This window comes from Nycticebus coucang, chromosome 12 (genome assembly GCF_027406575.1).
Source record: "Nycticebus coucang isolate mNycCou1 chromosome 12, mNycCou1.pri, whole genome shotgun sequence".
Classification (NCBI taxonomy): Eukaryota; Metazoa; Chordata; class Mammalia; order Primates; family Lorisidae; genus Nycticebus; species Nycticebus coucang.
Window position 1 is genome coordinate 92,637,957 of NC_069791.1, and position 21,018 is coordinate 92,658,974.

The window sequence follows — 21,018 nt, forward strand, 5'->3', positions numbered from 1 at the left end:
TCTGCCCTCAGTTCCTGGCAGAGCTCCTAAAACCTTTGTAATTTCCCAAGTGATAAGAGTGATAGGAACAACTTTTGTTACAATATTTGTTCTTAGTTCCTGGTTCCTGACACAAGAAATGTTAAGACCTTTAGACTCTCCAGTGATAAGAGTGTCATTTGGTAATTAATGAGATGACTGGTGGTTGAGGTCCCTGGATAGCTTCAGCATGGTGGCTGGTTGCCAAAGGAAACAGCAATGTGATTGGAGGGTCGAAACTTTCAGCCTGACCCTGGACCTCTGGAAAGGAGAGAATGTCTGGAGATTGACTTCGATCACCAATGGCTAATGGGTTTAATTAATCATGCCTAGTAATGGAACCTCCATAAAAACCCTAGACAACGGGCTTTCTAGAGAGCATCGAGTTAGTGTATACATGGGGTGCTTCTAAAGTCGTGCTCCCAGAGAGGGCAGAAAGCTCCACACTCCTTCCCCATACCTTGCCCTTCATCTGGCTATTCATTTGTATCCTTTATAGTAAATGGTAAATGTAAAATTATTTCCCTGGCTGGGGGCGGTGGCTCATGCCTGTAATCCTAGCAGTCTGGGAGGCCTAGGCAGGTGGATTGCTTGAGCTCACGAGTTTGAGACTAGCCTGAGGAAGAGTAAGACCCTGTCTCTACTAAAAATGGAAAAACTAGGGCAGTGCCCGTGGCTCAGCTGGGAGGGCGCCAGCCCTATATATTGAGGGTTGCAGGTTCGAACCCGGCCCTGGCCAAACTGCAACAAAAAAAGATAGCTGGGTGTTGTGTCGGGCGCCTGTAGTCCCAGCTACTTTGGAGGCTGAGGCAAGAGAATTGCCTAAGTCCCGGAGGTTGCTGTGAGCTGTGACACCACAGCACTCTACCGAGGGCTATAAAGTAAGACTCTGTCTCTGAAAAAAAAAAAAAAGAAAAACCAGCCAACTGTTGTGGTGGGTGCCTATAGTCTCAACTACTTGGGAGGCTGAAGCAAGAGGGTCACTTGAGCTCAAGAGTTTGAGGTTGCTGTGAGCTATGGCACCACAGCACTCTACCTAGGACAACAGAGTAAGACTCTGACTCAAAAATAAATAGTTTCCCTGAGTTTCATGGTAAATTATCAAATGTGAAGTGGGGGTCGTGGGAACAGCCAATTTGTAGCCAAGACAGGCTGAAGTTATGGGTCACTCACAGCTGGCATCTCAAGTGGAGACTGGAAATTAAACTTCAAGTGGGGGTAATCTTTTGGGACTGAGCTCTTATCTATGGAGTTTGACATTAACTCCAGGTAGGTAGTGTCAGAATTAAATTGATTTATAAGATACCCAGTTGGTGTTAGAAGAGTTAGAGATCTAGTTAGTGTGACAAAACCCACACCTGTGGCGTCAGAAGTCTTAAGAGGAATAGTATTTTTCTTTGGGTGTGTCCAATACCCTGTTCTTTGGTTTTGCACCCCAAAAGTTATGAATCTTACACAGCCATGGCTACTGCATTAACATTTACTTAGGTTTACAATTTGCAAAGGATTTCTCTTGTAGATAATTTGTAAAGTGACAGTTGTGGGAGGTAGGATGATGGGCAAAGGAAGCAAGATGCCCCAGGAGGCCTGTTGCTACAATGGCTACCTGCATTGAGGCCACAGTGGATAGGGCCAGGAATTTATTCTTTTTTTGAGAGAGAGAGAGAGTCTACTATGACACTCTTGGTAGAGGGCTATGGCGTTACAGCTTGCGACAACCTCAAACTCTTGGGCTTAAGCGATTTTCTTACTTCAGCCTCCCAAGTAGCTGGGACTACAGGCACCCACCACAACACCAGGCTATTTTGTTGTTGTTGTAGCAGTTGTCATTGTCGTTTTAGCTGGTGCAGACCAAGTTTGAAACTGCCAGCCTCGGTGTATGTGGCAGGAGCCCTACCCACTGAGCTGTGGGCACTGCCCAGGAATTTATCCTTGATTTAAGTATATCAGACTCTTCCCAGGATTTGAGAATTGCAACGCGGAGACCACTACTCCATCTTTGCAAAGTTTATGTAATCTTAGGGCTGTGATGTGGCCATCTTTTAATGTGTGAAGAAAGAAGCAGATGAAATGAGAGAGAGCCTTGAGGTGCAGGCTCTAGAGAGGGGGAGGAAGAGTCCACAGGCAGGAACATGTTAGACATTTCCAAATGGCACAGAAGAGGTGAGCCAGCCTAGAGTTAGAAGGGTGAGTATGGATTCTACATGACAAGAGGAAACCATTGGTTAAGCAAGAAAGTGACAAGATCAGACCTCCTCTTCTGAAAGGTTGGCTCTGAGTGCTGGTTGACCTGACTTAGACGAATCTGGAGGACAGTCAAGAGGCAGGCTTTGACTTGGCAGAGGTTGTGGTGCTGGGTTAGGTGAGCTACTGGAGGGCTGGGGCAAAGAGGAGCGCTTCCACTTTGATCCCCTGAACCACGGTTGCAAAATATTGTAAATTATTGTAGTACAATAATTTTGTAATAACTGTAACTAAAATAATTTACAATATATGTTTTTTATTTTTTTGCAGCTCTTGGCCAGGCTGGACTTAAACCCACCACCTCCGGCATATGGGGCTGGTGCACCACTCCTTTGAGCCACAGGTGCTGCCCCAATATATGTTTTTTTAAAACAGAGTCTCAACTGTTGCCCAGGCTAGAGGACCATGACACCAGCCTAGTTCACAGCAACCTCAGACTCCTGGGCTCAAGCCATCCTCCTGCCTTAGCCTCCCAAGTAGCTGGGATTATAGACAATTCACAAAGTTTTGTAAATATTCTCTGGGCGTTGGCCACCGCTTTGTAAAATTTGTTTTGAATATTTTATAAATAAAGGTATATTTAGCTACAATTTCTCATTTTTCCTATGTATAGCAACTTTATGAGCAACCTTTGGGACACCCTGTTGTATAGGGAAATAGACAAAACAAATAAAAATAAAGTGCTAGGATTGAGAGAGATGATGGGGGCGCTGTGGGAAGACGCCTGCACCTTCTTGAAATAAGAGAGCAGTTCATGGATTCGCTGGTCTCTGTCCTATTCACCGTCTGTCCGAAATCCAAGTCCACCTGCCTGCCTCCTTCCTCTTCTAAAAGGCTCCTCTTCTCTCTGACAATCTCTCAGACTTTTCTTTTTTCTTTCTGCAACAATCTTACTTGCCAAAGACTTTTCTCTTTTCTAATGAACTTGGCAGTTTTTGAGGAATACTGATCAGGTATTCTGTAGAATGTCCCTCAACTTAAGTTTGTCTGATATTTTCCACACGATTAGATTAGGATTACAGGTTTGGGGCAGAAAGATCACCAAGGAAAAGCACCCTTCTCATCACCCACCTGCATGACTTCATTGATGCTAAGTTTGATTAACCTGTCTGCGAAAGTGCGTGCCAAGTTTTACCTACTGTAAAGTTTTACTGCCCCTTGTGAAGTATCTAGGTAAATCATTTGGAATTCTGTACAGGAGGTTTAGCTACATTTCCCCATGTATCGTTTTATGTGTTTAGTAATTTATTTTTATACTTAGTAATAACTTTTATGTTTTAAACTGGATATGGATATGTATAGAGGTAGAGATGAAACGAAGATACAGTGTAAAAATTTAAAAAGAGAAACACTACCTGTAGTGAAAATCCTCCCTTCACCCAGCCCCCCAAGTCCTCACCCGAGGCAACAGCTGGCAGCCAGTTTCCTGCACACTCTCTTCTGAGATAGTTTAGGCAGTTACAAACATGTAACTGCCTAAACTATATTCTTATATATTCTTTTTTTTCTTTTTGTGTGTAAATTGTATCTTACCAGATATACTTGTTTGTTCAGCATTTTTTTTTTTTTTGAGATAGAGCCTCAAGCTGTCGCCCTAGGTAGAGTGCTGTGGCATCACAGCTCACAGCAACCTCCAACTCCTGGGCTCAAGCGATCCTCTTGCCTCAGCCTCCCAAGTTGCTGGGACTACAGGCGCCCACCACAACGCCCAGCTATTTTTTCGTTAGGGTTGTTTAGCTGACCCGGACCGGGTTTGAACCCGTCGCCCTCCGTGTATGTGGCTGGCACCGTGACCACTGTGGCACGGGCGCCGAGCCATCTTGGTTATTTTTTAAATTAATTATTTTTGGTCTTTTTAAAAAATAGCATCAGTTATGTCAGGAATCTTTAGTCTTTCTCATTTTTCTTTTTTTTTAGTCTTTCTCATTTTTCGATTTTTTTTTTTTTTTTGAGACAGAGTCTCACTCGGCCCTGTCGCCGGGTTACAGTGCAGTGACGTCCTCACAGCTCCCTGCAAATTAATTAATTTGTAAAAATTTTATATCAGGGTCACCTCCGTTCTATAAAATAGAATGAAAGCGCTCTGGTTCTTTTTAGTATTGTTATCTTTTTACATTTTAGGAAGACATCCAGGAGGTGGCTCCTTGCCGCCGCCGCTGGATGGAGCCTTTCCCGGGTCTCTCGGATGGATCCCTCAGGGGGTCCCGCGGGCGGCGGGCGTGGGAGGGGCCACCTCGGTGCCCCGCCCCCGCCTCTGTGACGTCGGCTCCGGAAAGTGGAATCCCAGCTGCGGGAGCCGAGACCAGGGAGGCGGCGGCGTCTCGGGGGCGCGGGGCGCAACCATGAGCGTGAGCGAGGCCAGCGCCAGCGCGGTCCTGCCCGGCAGGCCTGGCAGGCAGCCGGTCACACACCAAGGTAGGTGGCCAGGACGCCGCGCGGCGATCGCACTCCGGGCGCAGGGAGGGCGCCACGTGAGAAGGGGATCTTTTTTATCCCTGCTCCTTCCTGCAATCCATCCTCACCCCCATTCAGAGAGAACGTGCCCGGCCAAAGGGGGCGCTAGAATGGCAGTTCGGGCCGTGGTGGGCTTGCCTTTCTGTAGTCTACCGAAAGATCTCGGGCCAGTCTCCAGATTACTTTATCTGTGAAATGAAAAGATTACTAGAGCCGCCCAGCGCTAAACAGCCTAATTCTGGTAAGAGATGCCTGCCTTCCTGAACATGTCAGGCTTTACAATTAGACCGAGTTGAAATGCAGCTCTGCCGCGACTGTTCATTGCTGTGTGACCTGTGGTAAGCCGCTTGCCTTCTCTGAGCTTCAGAATCTTAAGCAGTTAAAATGTGAATAAGACAGCGATAGGACTAATTGAGAAACGTGTGAAGTGTCTAGCACAGTGCCTGGTACTATATATAGCCACAGTAAATGGGAGCCAGCCAAATATTATAATCATTTTTCTTTTTTATTGGATAGAATTTTCAGTAAAGCGTGCAACTCCATGAGTTTTTACATAAATATGTATAACCGCCACCCAGTCAAGATGGAAAAGTTGCCAGCACCCAGGCTGGCTTCCTTATACCATTTTAATCTTATGTCTGTCCTGAGCAAAGTGTAAGACCCTGCTGTGAGTTTTATTTGCAGTGTTTTCTCTTTTTCATTTTGAGATTAAAGATTTAACAAAACTAAGGATTTGGAGTAACATAAATGTAGATTTGGGCATTGGGCCCTTCTCATGTATGCATTGTTCTTACTGTGTAAAATAAAAAATTTAGAAGAGACTCAAACCCTGGGAAAAGTGCTCAGAAATCAGAAAACAAAAGTCAGGCTGAGTTCAATGCTAATTAATTCCTAGCTCAATATTAAAACTGCTGTCATCAGCTCAATTTCTGCCTTTCAATAATAGCCATTCACATATTTTCCTAGTGGGTTTCTATTTATCTTTGTCTTACTTTAGCACAAACATTTCCCATACAGAGGGTATGAGATTCATCTTTATTGGATCTTTGCTGAGTCTTAGAGGGAACCCTCTAAATGTCTTTTATGAGTACTGTAACCGGCCCCTCTAACTAAAAGGACTCCTTTCCCCTTGGACAGACGACAATTTTTGACCTTGTACACCAACGTGGGTGGGAGGCTCACATTGGCACCGTGTGCGTAACTTTGTAGCGCTTAGTAAACAATGACCCATTGTATGGGCACCGTGCAATGACAGTTGCTGGAGGAGGGAGGACAAGAAGACAAGAGACAAAGGGGGTCTGGTTTAAAGAATGGGAAGCAAACATCCTTCTAAATGATAGGACAAATCACTTCCCTGCTTAATTAACACTTTCTAGTGGGCGGAGCATGGTAGCTCAGGCCTGTAATCCTAGCACTCTGGGAGGCCAAGGCCAGAGGATGCCTTGAGCTCTGGAGTTTGAAACCACTCTGAGCAAAAATGAGACCATCTCTACTAAAAATAGAAAAACAAACTGGGCATCGTGGCACCCACTTGTAGTCCCAGTTACTCTTTTTTTTTCTTTTTGCAGTTTTTGGCTGGAGCTGGGTTTGAACCCGCCACCTCTGGTATATGGGGTTGGCGCCCTACTCCTTTGAGCCACAGGCACCGCCCAGTCCCAACTACTCTGGAGGCTGAGGCAAGAAGATTCCTTGAGCCTTGGAGTTTGAGGTTGCTGTGAGCTATGACACCATGACACTCTATCCAGGGTGACAAAGTGAGACTCTGTCTCAAAAAAAAGAATTTAAAAAACAAAACAAAACAAAAACCCTCTCCAGTGGCTTCTCACTGCCCTGAGAATTCCAGGCTCTTCCATGGAGTCCAAGAAGGCCTGGTGATTGAACCCCAGACCCTCTCCTAGGCCCTTATCACCTATGACTTTCCCTCAACTGGTTCTGCTCTAGCTATGAATGTGGGTGCCATGAAAAACAGGGCTTTGTCTTGTTTCCCTAGAACTAGAATGGTGTCTGGCACATGGCAAAAGCTACATGTATTTGGAATAAATGTACCTCTAGCCACACTGGCAGCTGTAATGTAGTGGTTATATAGAGAGACTCTGGAGTCTCAAGCACAAATGCTTGTTTCTTCTCTTAACTTGTTTTGTCTTTGACCAAGGCAATTGTGCTTGGTGCCTCAGTTTCCTTATGTATTAAATGGAGCTAATGATAATACCTACTTCAGGGGGTCATTATAAGGATTACTGGAAGGTGAGTTCCTTTATTTAAATAATTTAGTAAGTTCTTGTATTAGTTATCTATGTGCTTATGTATTGCCCCCAAACTTGGTGGCTTAGAGCAATAATAATCATTTATATCCTCACACTTTCTGTGGATCAGGAATTGAGAGTGTTTATCTGGATGGTTCTGCCTCAGGGTCTCTTACAAGGTTACAGTGAAGGTATTGACTGGGGATCTTGTCATCTGGGGATGCTGTCATCTGAATGTCTGACTGGGGCTGGAGGATTCCTCCCAAATGGCCTCGGCCTCCTCACGTGGGTGGTGACTGGATGCCAGCTGTTGTCAGGAGGCCTCGGTCTCTCTCCATGTGGCTCTCCCAGAGGGTTGCTTCAGTGTTCTTTTTTTTTTATTTTAATATTTTTATTTATTTATTTATTTATTTATTTTTTAAATTTTATTTATTTATTTGCAGTTTTTGGCCAGGGCCAGGTTTGAACCCACCACCTCGGGTATATGGGGCTGGCGCCCTACTCCTTGAGCCACAGGCACCACCCTATTTATTTATTTTTGTTTTTCTTTTTTTTTTGCAGTTTTTGCAGTTTTTGGCCAGGCCTTGGTTTGAACCTGTCACCTCTGGTATATGGGGCAGGCACCCTACACACTGAGCCACAGGCGCTGTCCTATTTATTTATTTATTTTTGAGACAGAGCCTCAAGCTGTCGCCCTGGGTAGAGTGCTTGACATCACAGATCACAGCAACCTCCAACTCCCGGGCTCAAGCGAGTCTCCTGCCTCTGCCTCCCAAGTAGATGGGACTATGGGTGCCCACCATAATGCCCAGCTATTTTTTTTTTTTTTTTTTGGTTACAGCCATCATTGTTTGGCAGGCCTGGTCTGGATTTGAACCTGCCAGCTCCCGGGTGTATGTGGCTGGTGCCTTAGCCGCTTGAGCCACAGGCACCAAGCCTGCTTGAGTGTTCTTATGACATGGTGGCTGGCTTCCCCCAAAGTGGATGATCCTAGAGAGTAAGGTTGAAGCCTAATGACATTTATGATCTGGTCTCCATCTGGCTTCTTGAGCTGCCAAACTACTTATTTCCTCCTCTCTCAGGACTGTAAGCAAACATACTCCTCTCTTATACATTTTTGAGACAGAGTCTCACTCCATCTGGGTAGAGTGCCATGGCATCATCAGGGCTCACAGCAACCTCAAAGTCTTAGTCTTTTTTTTTTTTTTTTTGAGACAGACCCTCAAGCTGTCGCCCTGGGTAGAGTGCCATGGCATCACAGCTCATAGCAACCTCCAACTCCTGGGCTCAAGCAATTCTCCTGCCTACGCCTCCCACAGTCTGGGACTACAGGCACCGGCCACAGCGCCCGGCTATTTTTTGGTTGCAGCCGTCATTGTTGTTTGGCGGGCCTGGGCTGAATTCGAACCCGCCAGCTCAGGTGTATGTGGCTGGCGCCTTAGCCGCTTGAGCCACAGGTGCCAAGCCTCAAACTCTTAGTCTTAAGTGATCCTCTTGCCTCAGTCTCCCAAGTAGCTGGGACTACAGGTGAGTGCCACAATGCCTGGCTAATTTTTCTTTTCTTTTTTTTTTTTTAGAGACAGAGTCTCACTTTAGTAGAGTGCTGTGGCATTACAGCTCACAGCAACCTCCAGCTCTTGGGCTTAGGCGATTCTCTTGCCTCAGCCTCCCAAGTAGCTGGGACTACATGCCGCCACCACAACGCCCGGCTATTTTTTTGTTACAGTTTGGCCAGGCCGGGTTTGAACCCACCACCCTCGGCATATGGGGCCAGCGCCTACTCACTGAGCCACAGGCGCCGCCCTAATTTTTCTATTTTTAATGGAGATAGAGTCTCGCTCTTGTTCAGGCTGATCTCAAACTCCTGAGCTCAAGCAATCCATCCACCTCTGCCTCCCAGAATGCTAGGATTACAGGTGTGAGTCACCACTCCTGGCCCCCACCTCTCTTCTTTTAATGTAGTGTCACTCACTTCCTCTTAGAAGCCTTTGCAGGCTACTGTCCTTCACCCAGACTAGACTTTGGGTCCCTGTCTGTGCCCACATAGCCTCCTGGACTCACCCTATCAAAATATCTTTTGAACTGTATTCTCATTTCCCTTGAGTTGTGTCATCTTTAAGAGCTGGGACAAATCGAACAGACTTGGGTTTAGGCCCTGACTTAGTCTCTTATAAGCTGTGTGGCCTTGAGCCTCAGTTTTCCCATCTATAAAATAGGAGAAAACAGCAGGGAAACACCTTATCCCAGCGGCCTCTAGTGAGGGTTGCTGCTCTGGGCCAGCCCCTGCCAACTCTTCTCCCCAGTCTCTGTTCCTGCTGCTTCTCTCCCGGGCAGTCCCAGCCCCTGGGAGTCTCTTCCAGCCTTTCCCTCCTTAGGTGTTTGCATTTGTCATTCCCTTTTCTTCACATCACATGCCCTTCCCAAGACCAGACCCTCTTCACTACTAATCACCACGTCAACTTCCCCAGCAAAAGCCTCGCCCTATCTGAAGTACCTTCTTGAGAGTCACTCATGGTCCCTGAGACTACTTTGCCTCTTGGTCCCTTAGTACCTGGCATCTTTGCTGTTTGTTGAATGGACTCTTCATTCCCTTTGTCAAATGTTTGCCATATTTCATTCACTGAGTACCTCATACCAGCTTATTTTCAACCAGCTCCGTCTGCCCACCTGCCTGCCTGCTTTCGTCCCTCCATCCCTTCTTTCCCGTTTTTTCTTTTATTGTAGTATAATTCACATAATAGACCATCTTAAATGTCCTGTCTAGTTCCTGAACATTTTCATCTTTCTTTCTTTTTTTTTTTTTTTTTGTAGAGACAGAGTCTCACTTTACCGCCTTCAGTAGAGTGCCATGATGTCACAGGACTCACAACAACCTCTAGCTCTTGGGCTTCCGCGATTCTCCTGCCTCAGCCTCCCGAGCAGCTGGGATTACAGGCGCCCGCCACAACGCCCGGCTATTTTTTTGTTGCAGTTCAGCCGGGGCTGGTTTGAACCCGCCACCCTCAGTATATGGGGCCGGCGCCCTACTCACTGAGCCACAGGCGCCACCCCATTTTCATCTTTCTAAAAGGAAACTCCATGTCCGTTAAGCAGTCTGTCCCCATTTCCCACCCCTCAACCTCCAGCAACCAAAAATCTGCTGTCTGTATCCGTGGATTTGCCTAGACTGGACTTTTTACTTAGTAGAATCATGTAAGATGTAATCTTCTGTGATTGGCTTCTTAGCATAATGTCTTCAAAGTTCATCCATGTTGTAGCATGTGTTAGAAACTCATTCCTTCCTATGGCTGAGTAATAATATTCCATTGTGTGGAATTTTATCCACTTATCTGTTCATTGATGGACATGTGGGTTGTTTCCACCATTTGGCCACTGTGACTAGTGCTGCTTATAGACATTTATGGACAAGTGTTTGAATATCTATTTTTTTTTTTTTTTTTTTTTTTTTTAGACAGAGTCTCACTTTGTCACCATCGGTAGAGTCCCGTGGTGTCTTAGCTCACGGCAACATCAAACTCTGGGCTAAAGTGATTCTCTTGCCTCAGCCTCTCTAGTAGCTGGGACTATGGCACCTGTCATGATGCCCACGTATTATTTCAGAGAGAGAGTCTCCCTCTTGCTCCAGCTGGTCTCCAACTTGTGAGCTCAGGCGATCCACTTGCCTCAGCCTCCCAAACTGCTAGGATTACAGGTGTGAGCCACCACATGCGGCCCTATTTTCAGATCTTCTGGATATGTGTCTAGGAGTGGAATTGCTGGATCATGTTGCCCTCAGTATAGGGCCGTGTCATCATACAACCTCAAACACTTGTGCTCAAGTGATCCTCCTGCCTCAACCTCCCAAGTAGCTGGGACTACAGGTGCCCACCACTATGCCTGGTTGATTTTAGAGATGAAGTCTCACTGTAGCTCAGCCTGGTCTTAAACTCGTGATCTCAGGCAATCCTCCTGCCTTGGCCTCCCAGATTGCTGGGATTACAGGCGTGAGCCACTGCACCCTGCCTATGCTTAACTTTTTTGAGGAATGGCCAAAATCAGTGCCTTTTCACCTTCTGTGATGCGTGACTATCACCATTGTTCATCAGGGACAAGGGTGAGGGGTACTGAAATGACTCAAACAGGATCTCTATATGGCCATAAAGTGGTGATCTGACGAGAGCTGACCACGGTGTATGACTGCAGAGACACCAGCCTCTCCTGTGCCCTCCTGAAGGGGCACTGCTCTCACGAAGGGACCTGGAAGGCCCTGATGAGACTATACTTGGATTGACCTTGCCCACCAGAGGGTGAGACTTGGTCTGGGCTTCTGGAGCAGGAAACATCTATTAGGTAAAGGGACCCAACTCAGCAGCCCCTCTGGGCTGCTCCTGTAGGAGGAGCTGGAACCTGACCTTCCTTCCTTCCTTCCATTTTTCCTCCCTCCCTTCCTTCCTTCCTCCCTTTCTCCCTTCCCCTCCCCTTTATAAATAAATGAAGAACACCTCTGGCAGTGGTTTTTGTGGATCAGCTGTGTAACCTTGGGCAAGTCCTGTAACTTCTCAGAGCCTCACCTTTCCCATCTATAAAATGCAAATAATTATACCCCATTTGCTAGGATCTCTGAGAGGACTCAAGGAGATAAGCATGTCAAAAACTGACCCTCAGGGCCAGTGCAGTAGCTTTGGGAGGTGGAGTCAGGAGATCCTGTCTCTACAAAAAATAGAAAAATTGGGTGGTGCCTGTGGCTCAGTGAGTAGGGCACCGGCCCCATATACCAAGGGTGGTGGGTTCAAACCTGACCCCGGCCAAACTGCAACAACAAAAAAAAATAGCCAAGCATTGTGGCAGGCGCCTGTAGTCCCAGGTACTCAGAAGGCCAAGGCAAGAGAATCGCCTAAGCCCGAGTTTGCTGAGCTGTGAAGCCATGGCCTTCCACTGAGGGCAACAAAGTGAGACTCTGTCTCTAAAAAAAAAGAAAAGAAAAATTAGCTATGTATAGTGGCAGCACTTGTAGTCCCAGTTACTTTGGAGGCTGAGGCAGGAGAATTGCTTGAGCCCAGGAGATTGAGGTTACATTGAGCTGTGATCATGCCACTGCACTTTAGCCCAGGTGACAGAGTGAGACCCTATCTCAAAAAAAAAAAAAAAAGGCTGGGCCCAGTTGCTTACACCTGTAATCCTAGCACTCTGAGAGGCTGAGGTGCGAGGATTGCTTAAGCTTAGGAGTTCAAGACTAGCTTGAGCAAGAGCGAGAACCCATCTCTACTAAAAATAGAAAAACTAGCCAAGGCATTGTGGTGGACGCCTGTAGTCCCAGCTACTCGGGAGGCTGTGGTGGGAGGCTTAAACTCAGTAGCTTGAGGTTGCTGTGACTCCATGGCACTCTAGCCTGGGCAACAGAGTGAGACTCTGTCTCAAAAAAAACAAAACAAAACAGAAAACTGAGCACTAAGTGGGATCTATTGGTGCCCTTATTCTTATGATTATTGGGCCTTCTCTGGCCCTGAGGTTATAAGGTCTGGTGACTGGGCAGTGCTTGTACTTTCTAGAGATGTGCTGTTTGGGATTTATAAAGTTGAATAACTATTCTTGGGCCTGTTTTAGTATGAAGCTTGCAGACAAATAACCATTTGTTTATTTTTCCCCCTTATTTGCTAAACCCATTCATCTCAGTCACTCATCACCCTTAAAAGTGTCTCTGGCAGGAGGCAGGTCTGGACACAGCTATAGATTACACAGGCCGTTTTCAGACTGGTTAGTTCTCAGGTGACCCACCCGTCTGAGTTATTTTTTTCCTCTCTGTCTAGAAAGACTAGCTCTGCCCAGCAACTCAGGCCTAGAATAGGCCCAAAAGCCCCTGGTGGCCTTTTTTGTTTGTTTTTTCAGGAAGTGAAGAATTTAGAGGGATAAAAGGGGGAAATAACTTTTTAGTGTTGTAACCTTTGTTGGAATCTGATTGCTTTTTGAAGGAGTATTGTTTGAGTCTGGGACCACCTAGACCTTTTGCCGGGCTGTCCCCACCCTCAGGGGAGGAGGAAGGGAAGAGAACTGACCTTGAGTGATTACTGTGTGCCAGGCCCTGGGAATCTGCTGGTGAAGGAGGGGCAGGGTCCCTGATGTCACAGAGCTTCTGTTCAAGGGGGATTCACTAAACAGATACAGGGGAAAATAGGAGGCCATGATGGGAGGATTGCATGAGGCCAGCCTGGGCAACACAGCAAGACCCCATCTCCAAAACATTTTTTTAAAAAGTCTGCTGGGTGCTGTGGTGCATTCTCATAGTCCCAGCTACTCGGGAGGCTGAGGCAAGAAGATAGCTTGAGCCTGGGAATTTGGGGCTGCAGTGAACTATGTACACTGTAGCCTGGCTGACAGAGCAAGATTTTATCTCTAAAAAAGAGATGGAGGGAGAGAAATAGGATGATTGGAGCTAGCCCTAACTTCTGGGAAGGAAATAAATAGGCTGATAAGACAGAGAGGGTAAGGAGCTGCTTAAATGGGGTGATCCCAAGGTGGTGGCTTCTGAGCAGAGGCCTGAAGGGCGTAGAGGAGGCAGTTGTAAGAAGTGCAGGTGGGAACAGCGTTCAGGGCACAGGGGACTGGAGGTGGGAATGACCTTTGAGGAGGTCTGGAGCTCTGAGGAAGAGATGAGTGAGGTCAGGTGGCAGGAGCTGGTTCATGAGGCTCTGGTTGGCCCAGGTCAGCAGTTCCGTTTTGGATTCTGTGTGTGAAACTTCAGTTTCTCACAGCAACTCATTGAAGGATGTGTTATTTGCCTGTGTTGCCCCTGTGGAAACTAAGGCTTGGAGAAGTTACTTGACAGGTTACTGACAGAAGAACATTGAGTTCTAAAGCTCATATTCCCGTGTAATCATTTGACTTGTGTTTTTTGAGCACCTATTATGTGCCAGGCCTCATGCTAATTGCCAGAGGCATAAGAGTAGATAAGACATGCTGAAGTCTTATGGTTCACACCTTAGCTCAACCTTATATTCAGAGCTGGAAAATGAGGATATGACATAAGAAGGACCCATAGGATAAAGGAATTGTGAGGCTCGTAGGAGCTAAGTATTTAGGTTTTGATACAATCTTGGCCCATGCTAAAAGCTCAATAAAGGCTCCTTGTTCTTACTGCTTCTAGAAACATTGGAACCTTTTTTTGAAAGAGGTCTTGGCCAAGGAGAAAAAAACACTCCACATGAATATGATGATAGCTTGGTCCACAGCAAGAAGATCCCCCACTGCAAATTTAAACTCTTCATGTATATTACATTTATCAGTAAATAACCAGAAGGGCTTGGTGCCTATAGGACAGTGGTTACAGCACCAGTCACATACACTGAGGGTGGCGGGTTCGAACTTGGCCCAGGCCAGCTAAACAACGACAACTGCAACAAAAAATAGCCTGGTGTTGTGGCACCTGTAGTCCCAGCTACTCGGGAGGCTGAGGCAAGAGAATCTCTTAAGCCTAAGAGTTTGAGGTTGCTGTGAGCTGTGACACCACTGCACTCTACTGAGGGTGACATAGTGAGACTTTGTCTCAAAAAAAAAAAAAAAAAAAGCCAGAGGGTTGCGAGTAGTGGCTCATACCTATAATCCCAGCACTGTGGGAGGTTGAGGCAGGAGGATTGCTTAAGGCCAGGAATTGTCTCTTTCAAAAAAAAAAAAATTCCATCTTGGCACCCATAGCATAGTGAGTAGGGCACCAGCCACATACACTGAGAGTGGCAGATTCAAGCCCAGCCCAGGCCTGGTAAATAACAATAACTACAACCAAAAATAGCTGGACATTGTGGCAGACGCCTGTAGTCCCAGCTACTCGGGAGGCTGAGGCAAGAGAGTCACTTGAGCTCAAGAGTTTGAGGTTGCTGTGAGCTGTGATGGCACAGCACTCTACTGAGGGCAACATAGACTCTGTCTCGAGAAAAAAAAAATTCCATATGTGGGTAAGATGTACCATCCCTTTTTTTATTTGGCAGTAACAGGAACACTTCCATGTTACAGTGCTTATTTTGGCTAAAGCCAAGAGCTATTTTTTTCTGTTACTTGTAGTGTTTTATACTCTATAGCCAGGGCAACATAGTGGGACCCCATCTCTACAAAAAATAGAAAAATTAGCCAGGTGTGGTGGCACACCTGTAGTCCCAGCTACTTTGGAGGTTGAGGCCAGGAGGAACACTTGAGCACAAGAGTTTGAGTTTGCAGTGAGCTATAATGACAATACTGTACTCTAGCCCAGACAACAGAGCAAGACCTTATCTCAAAAATAAACAAACAGCTGGGTGCAGTGGCTCACCCCTGTAATCCTAGCACTCTGGGAGGCTGAGATTGGTGAATTGCCTGAGCTCAGGAGTTAGAGACCAGCCCGAGCAAGAGTGAGATCCTGTCTCCATCAAAAATAGAAAAAAAGCTGGGTATTGTGGAGGGCACCTATAGTTTCAGCAACTTGGGAGGCTGAGGCAGGAGGATCTCTTGAGCCCAAGAGTTTGAAGTTGCTGTGAGCTGTGATGCCATGACTCTCTACCCAGGGTGACAGAGTAAGTCCGTCTCAAAAAAAATTAAAAGTAAAAATAAACAAATAGAGCTATAGCCTTCAAGTATATGGCATAAAATATCAAGCACTATTCTATGCCAAGGATGGACCCTGGGCCAAATCCAGCTTGCCAACTACTTTTGTAAATAAAGTTTTATTAGAAAACAGCCATTTCGGCTCGGCACCTATGGCTCAAGGAGCTAAGGCACCAGCCAGATACACCTGAGTTGGCAGGTTGGAATCCAGCCCGGGCCTGCCAAACAATGATGGCTACAACCAAAAATAGCCAGGAGTTGTGGTGGGAGCCTATAGTCCCAGCTACTTGGGAGGCGGAGGTAGGACAATCGCTTGAGCCCAGGAGTTGGAGGTTGCTGTGAGCTGTGATGTCACAGCACTTTACCCAGGGCAGCAGCTTGAGGCTCTGTCTCAAAAAAAAAAAACAACAAAAAAAGAACACAGCCATGCCCTTCCATTTACGCATTGTCTGTGGCTGCTTTCCTGCATAAAGCTGATAAGTAGTTCCAAGACACGATATGGTAAATAGTAAATATTTACTATCTGGCTCTTCATAGAAGAGATTTGCTGACCTCTTTTCTTTCTTTCTTTCTTTTTTTTTTTTTATTTAAGTTTTTTTTTTTTTTTTTTTGTAGAGACAGAGTCTCACTTTATGGCCCTCGGTAGAGTGCCGTGGCCTCACACAGCTCACAGCAACCTCCAACTCCCAGGCTTAAGCGATTCTCTTGCCTCAGCCTCCCGAGTAGCTGGGACTACAGGTGCCCGCCACAACACCCGGCTATTTTTCGGTTGCAGTTTGGCCGGGGCTGGGTTTGAACCCGTCACCCTCGGTATATGGGGCCGGCGCCTTACCGACTGAGCCACAGGCGCCACCCTCTTTTTTTTTTTTTTTTTTTTTTTGAGACAGAGCCTCAAGCTGTCACCCTGGATAGAGTGCTGTGGCATCACAGCTCACAGCAACCTCCAACTCCTGGGCTCAAGCGATTCTCCTGCCTCCGCCTCCCAAGTAGCTGGGTCTACAGGAGCTCACCACAATGCCCAGCTATTTTGTTTTGGTTGTACATGTCATTGTTGTTTGGCGGGCCTGGGCTGGATTCGAACCTGTCAGCTCAGGTGTATGTGGCTGGCCTTAGCCATTTGAGCCACAGGCGCCGAGCCCTCTTTTCTAAATATGGTAGCCACTTAATCCTCAGGACAGCTTTATGAGGTAGGAACTGTTGTTCCCATTTTATAGGTGGGAAAACAGAGGCACAGGATGGTCAAGAAATTTGCCAGCTTATACAGATGGCAGGTGGAGCTGGGATGAAAATCTAGGCAGGGTTTCTTTGGAGCCTGTGCTCTTAACTGTTGTACCTTGCCACTTTCTTGGACAGACAGAATCAGTGACTGCTCCACAGACAGCTCACTGTATGATTTCCGGCCTTGAAACCCAGGAGAGTTGGGTTCTAGGCTGAGCAGTTGCTCTGATTACAGAGTTAGTCACTGCTTTTGAAGACTGTTTGCTCATCTGGTGGTAAAGCTTTGGAGCCAGCCAGTCACCAGGCCCCACCCAGGTGTTGGTTATGGTGATTCATGTGGGTCCTCCTGTCCTGCTATTCTGGAATGTGGCAGACACAGGAGGCCCCCAGGGCCTCTGGCTCCTCTCTTCTCAGACTAGGATCTGGACTGCCCGTGAGCAAGGTCCCTCGAGGCTGTGCAAGACAGCAGCCACTGGCCCCATGCAGCTATGGAAATGTCAATTTAATTAAGTCCAATACAATTAAAAATCCATTAATCACACCAGTCATATTTTACTTATTTAATAGACCCATGGGGCTAGTGGTCACCATACTGCACAATGCGGGTATAGAATGTGACCTTCATTGCAGAAGCCCAACAAGTGGTGCCCTGGTTTGGATTTCAGCCATACTACCCTGTGTAGCTTAAAGACAGAAATAGCCAGGGGGATGCTATTAAATCTGAATCAGATAGTCACTCTTCTGCTGTAATCCCTCCGCCCTGCCTTGGTTCCCAGCTGAGAACAAGCCAGTACCTTCAGCATGCCCGGGTGGCCTGGCCTGTTTCTCCCCTGACCTCCTCTCCATCTCTCCCTTGTGAGCACCGTTCTGCCCCAGGGCCTTTGTACTTACCCTCCTTGCTCCCTTGGGTGCTGTTCTCCCAGACAGCTAAAGGGCTATTTTTCTCTCTCCCTTCAAGGCTTTGCTCAAATGCCCCCTTCTCAGGACACCATCCTTAGCCAACCTGTTTCCCCATTTTCCAGACTTTATTTTTTTTTCCACACACCTACCACCATGTGTGAAGTATATTGTTCTTGTTTAATGTGTATCTCCTCCAAATAGCACATCAGGTCTGCAAAAGTGGGAAGTGCTGTGTTGTTGTAGTCAAGGCTGCGTCCCAGTCCTAGAAAAGGGCTTGACTCATGTAGTGAATGTTTTCAAGTGACTGAGTGGGTGAGTGAATGAAAGAACAGATGAATGGTGGGTGTTCTCTCCAGGGGTGGGGCAGTGATGACTCCCTGGCCTTGGAACCGTTTTTTTTTTACTTCATAGTTGCGTCATAGCAGCTTCAACTAGTGTCCTGGGACAGTTGGAGCACCTGGGTTAAAACCCTTTGGTAGGTATAAGCCCAGATTTTTCAGGCACCCAAACTCCACTTAGCATCCGAAATAAATGTCAAACCATAGCAAGTGGAAAGGAGTCTAAAACGTGCCGAAATCAATGTCTGCTTTGCCTTGTTGGTGATATTGGATTCTCCGTGTGTACAACATTTATCATTTAATGAGGAAAAAAACCAGCAGAGCACATTTCTAATAGGGCTGGTTTGCATAAAGTAACCCGAAATAAGAAGAATGGAATATGGAGTCTACATCTCAGTCAGTATTTTTGGTCAGTTTTTTTTTTTTTTTCCTCCTTTGGTAATTTTTTTCAATTGTAAAAAAATGTATCATCCCTATAGGAAAGAATAATGTTCAATGCTTAAATTTCATCAATATTTTTCTTATTTTTTTGGCACCCTTTGCTTTGCTGCTGTGCAAAGCACGTACTTTGGTCAGCTTGGTTGGTGATTGGGCATTGCCTGTGTCCACAGCATCAAATCCATTCATTCATTCACTCAGCAGGTATTTATTGAGCGTTCGCCGTGTGCCAGACTATTCTAGACCCTGGAGATTCAGGGGCGATGGAGAGGGACAAGGTGCCTGCGCTCATGGATGTTGCAGCCTAATAGGGAGGAAGAGAGTCAGAGGAGTAAACAGAAAAGACAGACTGATGATGGGTGAGCGCAGTGAATGGGCCCACAGGAGTTACGTGATGGTTGACGGAGTGAGCAAAAGCTCATGGAGGTCAGACCTGGTGGTCAGATTGTAATCCCAGCACTAGGAGGCCGAGGTGGGAGGATCACTTCAGGTTAGGAGTTCAAGACCAGCCTGGGCAATATAATGAGAACTCATCTCGGAAGAAAATAGAAAAATGAGCCAGGTGTTGTGATGGGCACCCATGGTCCCAGCTACTTAGGAGACTGAGGCAAGAGGATCATTTGAGGCTGGGAGTTCAAGGTTGCAGTGAGCTATCATGAGGCATGCATTCCAGCCTTGGTGGCAGAGTGAAATCCTGTCTCAAAAAAAAGAAAAGAAAAGCTCATCAAGGCAGAGAGCAAGTCTTCATCCTCTCCTGAGTCCTAGCCTCCAGCCCGGAATCTGGTGCAAGAGGGCTCCATGAAAGTTGTCAGGCAGAACTAATTCCCATGGCAGCTGGCAAGAGGCCTGGACCTGATGACCTCCGTGCTCTGTTCCCAGTGAGTGGGAAGCTAAACTGTGCATGAACACAGCACCAAATAGGGTTGGGCCAGGTTCTTGGCAAGCACACTGAGGAGGCTGGCAGGGGTTTTAGTGCCATTTAGATCGCACTGGGCTGGTGCCTACATCCTGGAAGGGTTCATGCTCCTTGGTAGGATTTGGTGTCTTGTGGAAAGAGCTGCAGAGAAAGTTAAGACCTCAGGCTGCTGTGCAGGTTCCTGCTCTGACCATCCATCCATCCATTCATTCATTTATTCATTCATTCTTTTGTGAAGAAGACACCACTCTATGCCTCAGAGAGACTCACTTTCTCCTTAAAGACCTGGAAAACTACAACATAGCAGAAAAAGTAGCTCCACCTCCCCCACTCCTTCATCTCCTGTAATTACCCAGTCATCCTCCCACCTAAACTATCATCTCCTAATTGCTGAAAATCTGACTCCAGTGGCCAGGAAGTTCTAGGTAGTCTTAGATGGAGGCACCCCAATATCTGAAATATGCTCCCCCACAGGACTTAAGTGGCTGTGCCAACAGAGACACTCTTGGCTGGACGAACTCAGTAGAAGGTCTGACAATAACTATAAGGAGATTTCTTAATCTCTACGGATAAGAAGAAAACTGACGCTCTGCGTTATGAAGTGAGTGGCAGTGAAATCAGGAGTCTGTCTTGACAGCCAAGCCTTGGGCATGTCACCTCTCTGGGCCTCAGTTACCCCTGTTGAAGAGTCAGGGCCGTGAAGCCTTCTCTGCCTACCTCTGCAGGTTGGTGTGAGAAATCGGTGATGTCATGCTCCTGCCTGAAAACAAGAGGAGGTGGATCCTAGTCATAAAAATAGCGATGCCTGTGTTCGCAGATGTGGTCATGACATTTTTTGTTTGAAGGTAGGGAACTTCCCCAGAGTGTCTGAAGGAGAAAAATGATTCTTCTTCCATGACGGCTGTTTTTGCAAGTAGTTTTCCACTGGGGACTGTCTATATGAAATGTGAATAGAACATATTTTTCCTGTGGCGGTGGATGATAGAACAAATAATTATCTAGTTTATCTATATGGCATTTTAACTTTTACAAAGCACTTTCAAATCCACAGCCCACTAAATCTTTTCATGGGGAAGGCTGCAGCTTTGGGTCTAACAAACCTGTGATAGGTCTTCTAGTTCCTGTGTGAGCAAGATACTTAAACTCTCTGAGCCTCAGTTTCTTCATCTGTAAAATGGGGATAATTCTATTCAAAGAATAGTTTGGAGTGTTACTTTGAATAGCTGATAGGAGGTAAATGTTCCATCAATCTTAGCCACTGTTATTTATGGTGTTTGTAACTCCACCTATGGTATTCTATGACCTGTTCTTGAGATGAAAAAATACTGCTCTGAGGCAGCTGTTGTCTCCCCTGGGGTGGCTTGGTCATGGGGGGGGGGGGTGTGGCTTGGCTAATGTCCAGTGTTTCAGCCTGGGGTCCCTGACCTCACTGCTGTTAAATATTCAGTAAGTCTGTGCTATTCCATATTCAAAGGCCCTTGTTTCTGGTTAATAGTAGTTCTTTGTTGCTGCCCAGAGGGAGGGTGGCAGCCGTTGGACCCTTTAGGCCCCCAGTAGGGAGCTGCTTGTGGAAGTGTGTCATACCCTCAGGGTATGCTGGGCAGGGCAGGAAGGGGTGGGGGAGACTCACAGGCTTGCCCATGGCATTGGCAGAGCCCCAGGCTTGTGTCCGTTTGTCATCTTTAGTGGGAAAGCTGCTCTG

The 21,018-nt window shown here is 46.6% G+C and overlaps 1 protein-coding gene across 1 annotated transcript in view; it reads left to right on the forward strand.

The window, feature by feature from the left end:
• The first annotated feature begins 4,464 nt into the window (after positions 1–4,464).
• The window catches only part of TMC7 (transmembrane channel like 7), a 58,969-nt gene continuing 42,415 nt past the window's right edge, over positions 4,465–21,018 (forward strand). Inside the window, exon 1 of the mRNA XM_053557567.1 lies at positions 4,465–4,677. Coding sequence (XP_053413542.1) covers positions 4,605–4,677 — 73 coding nt within the window. The 5' untranslated portion in view covers positions 4,465–4,604. The remainder of the gene's footprint in view (positions 4,678–21,018) is intronic.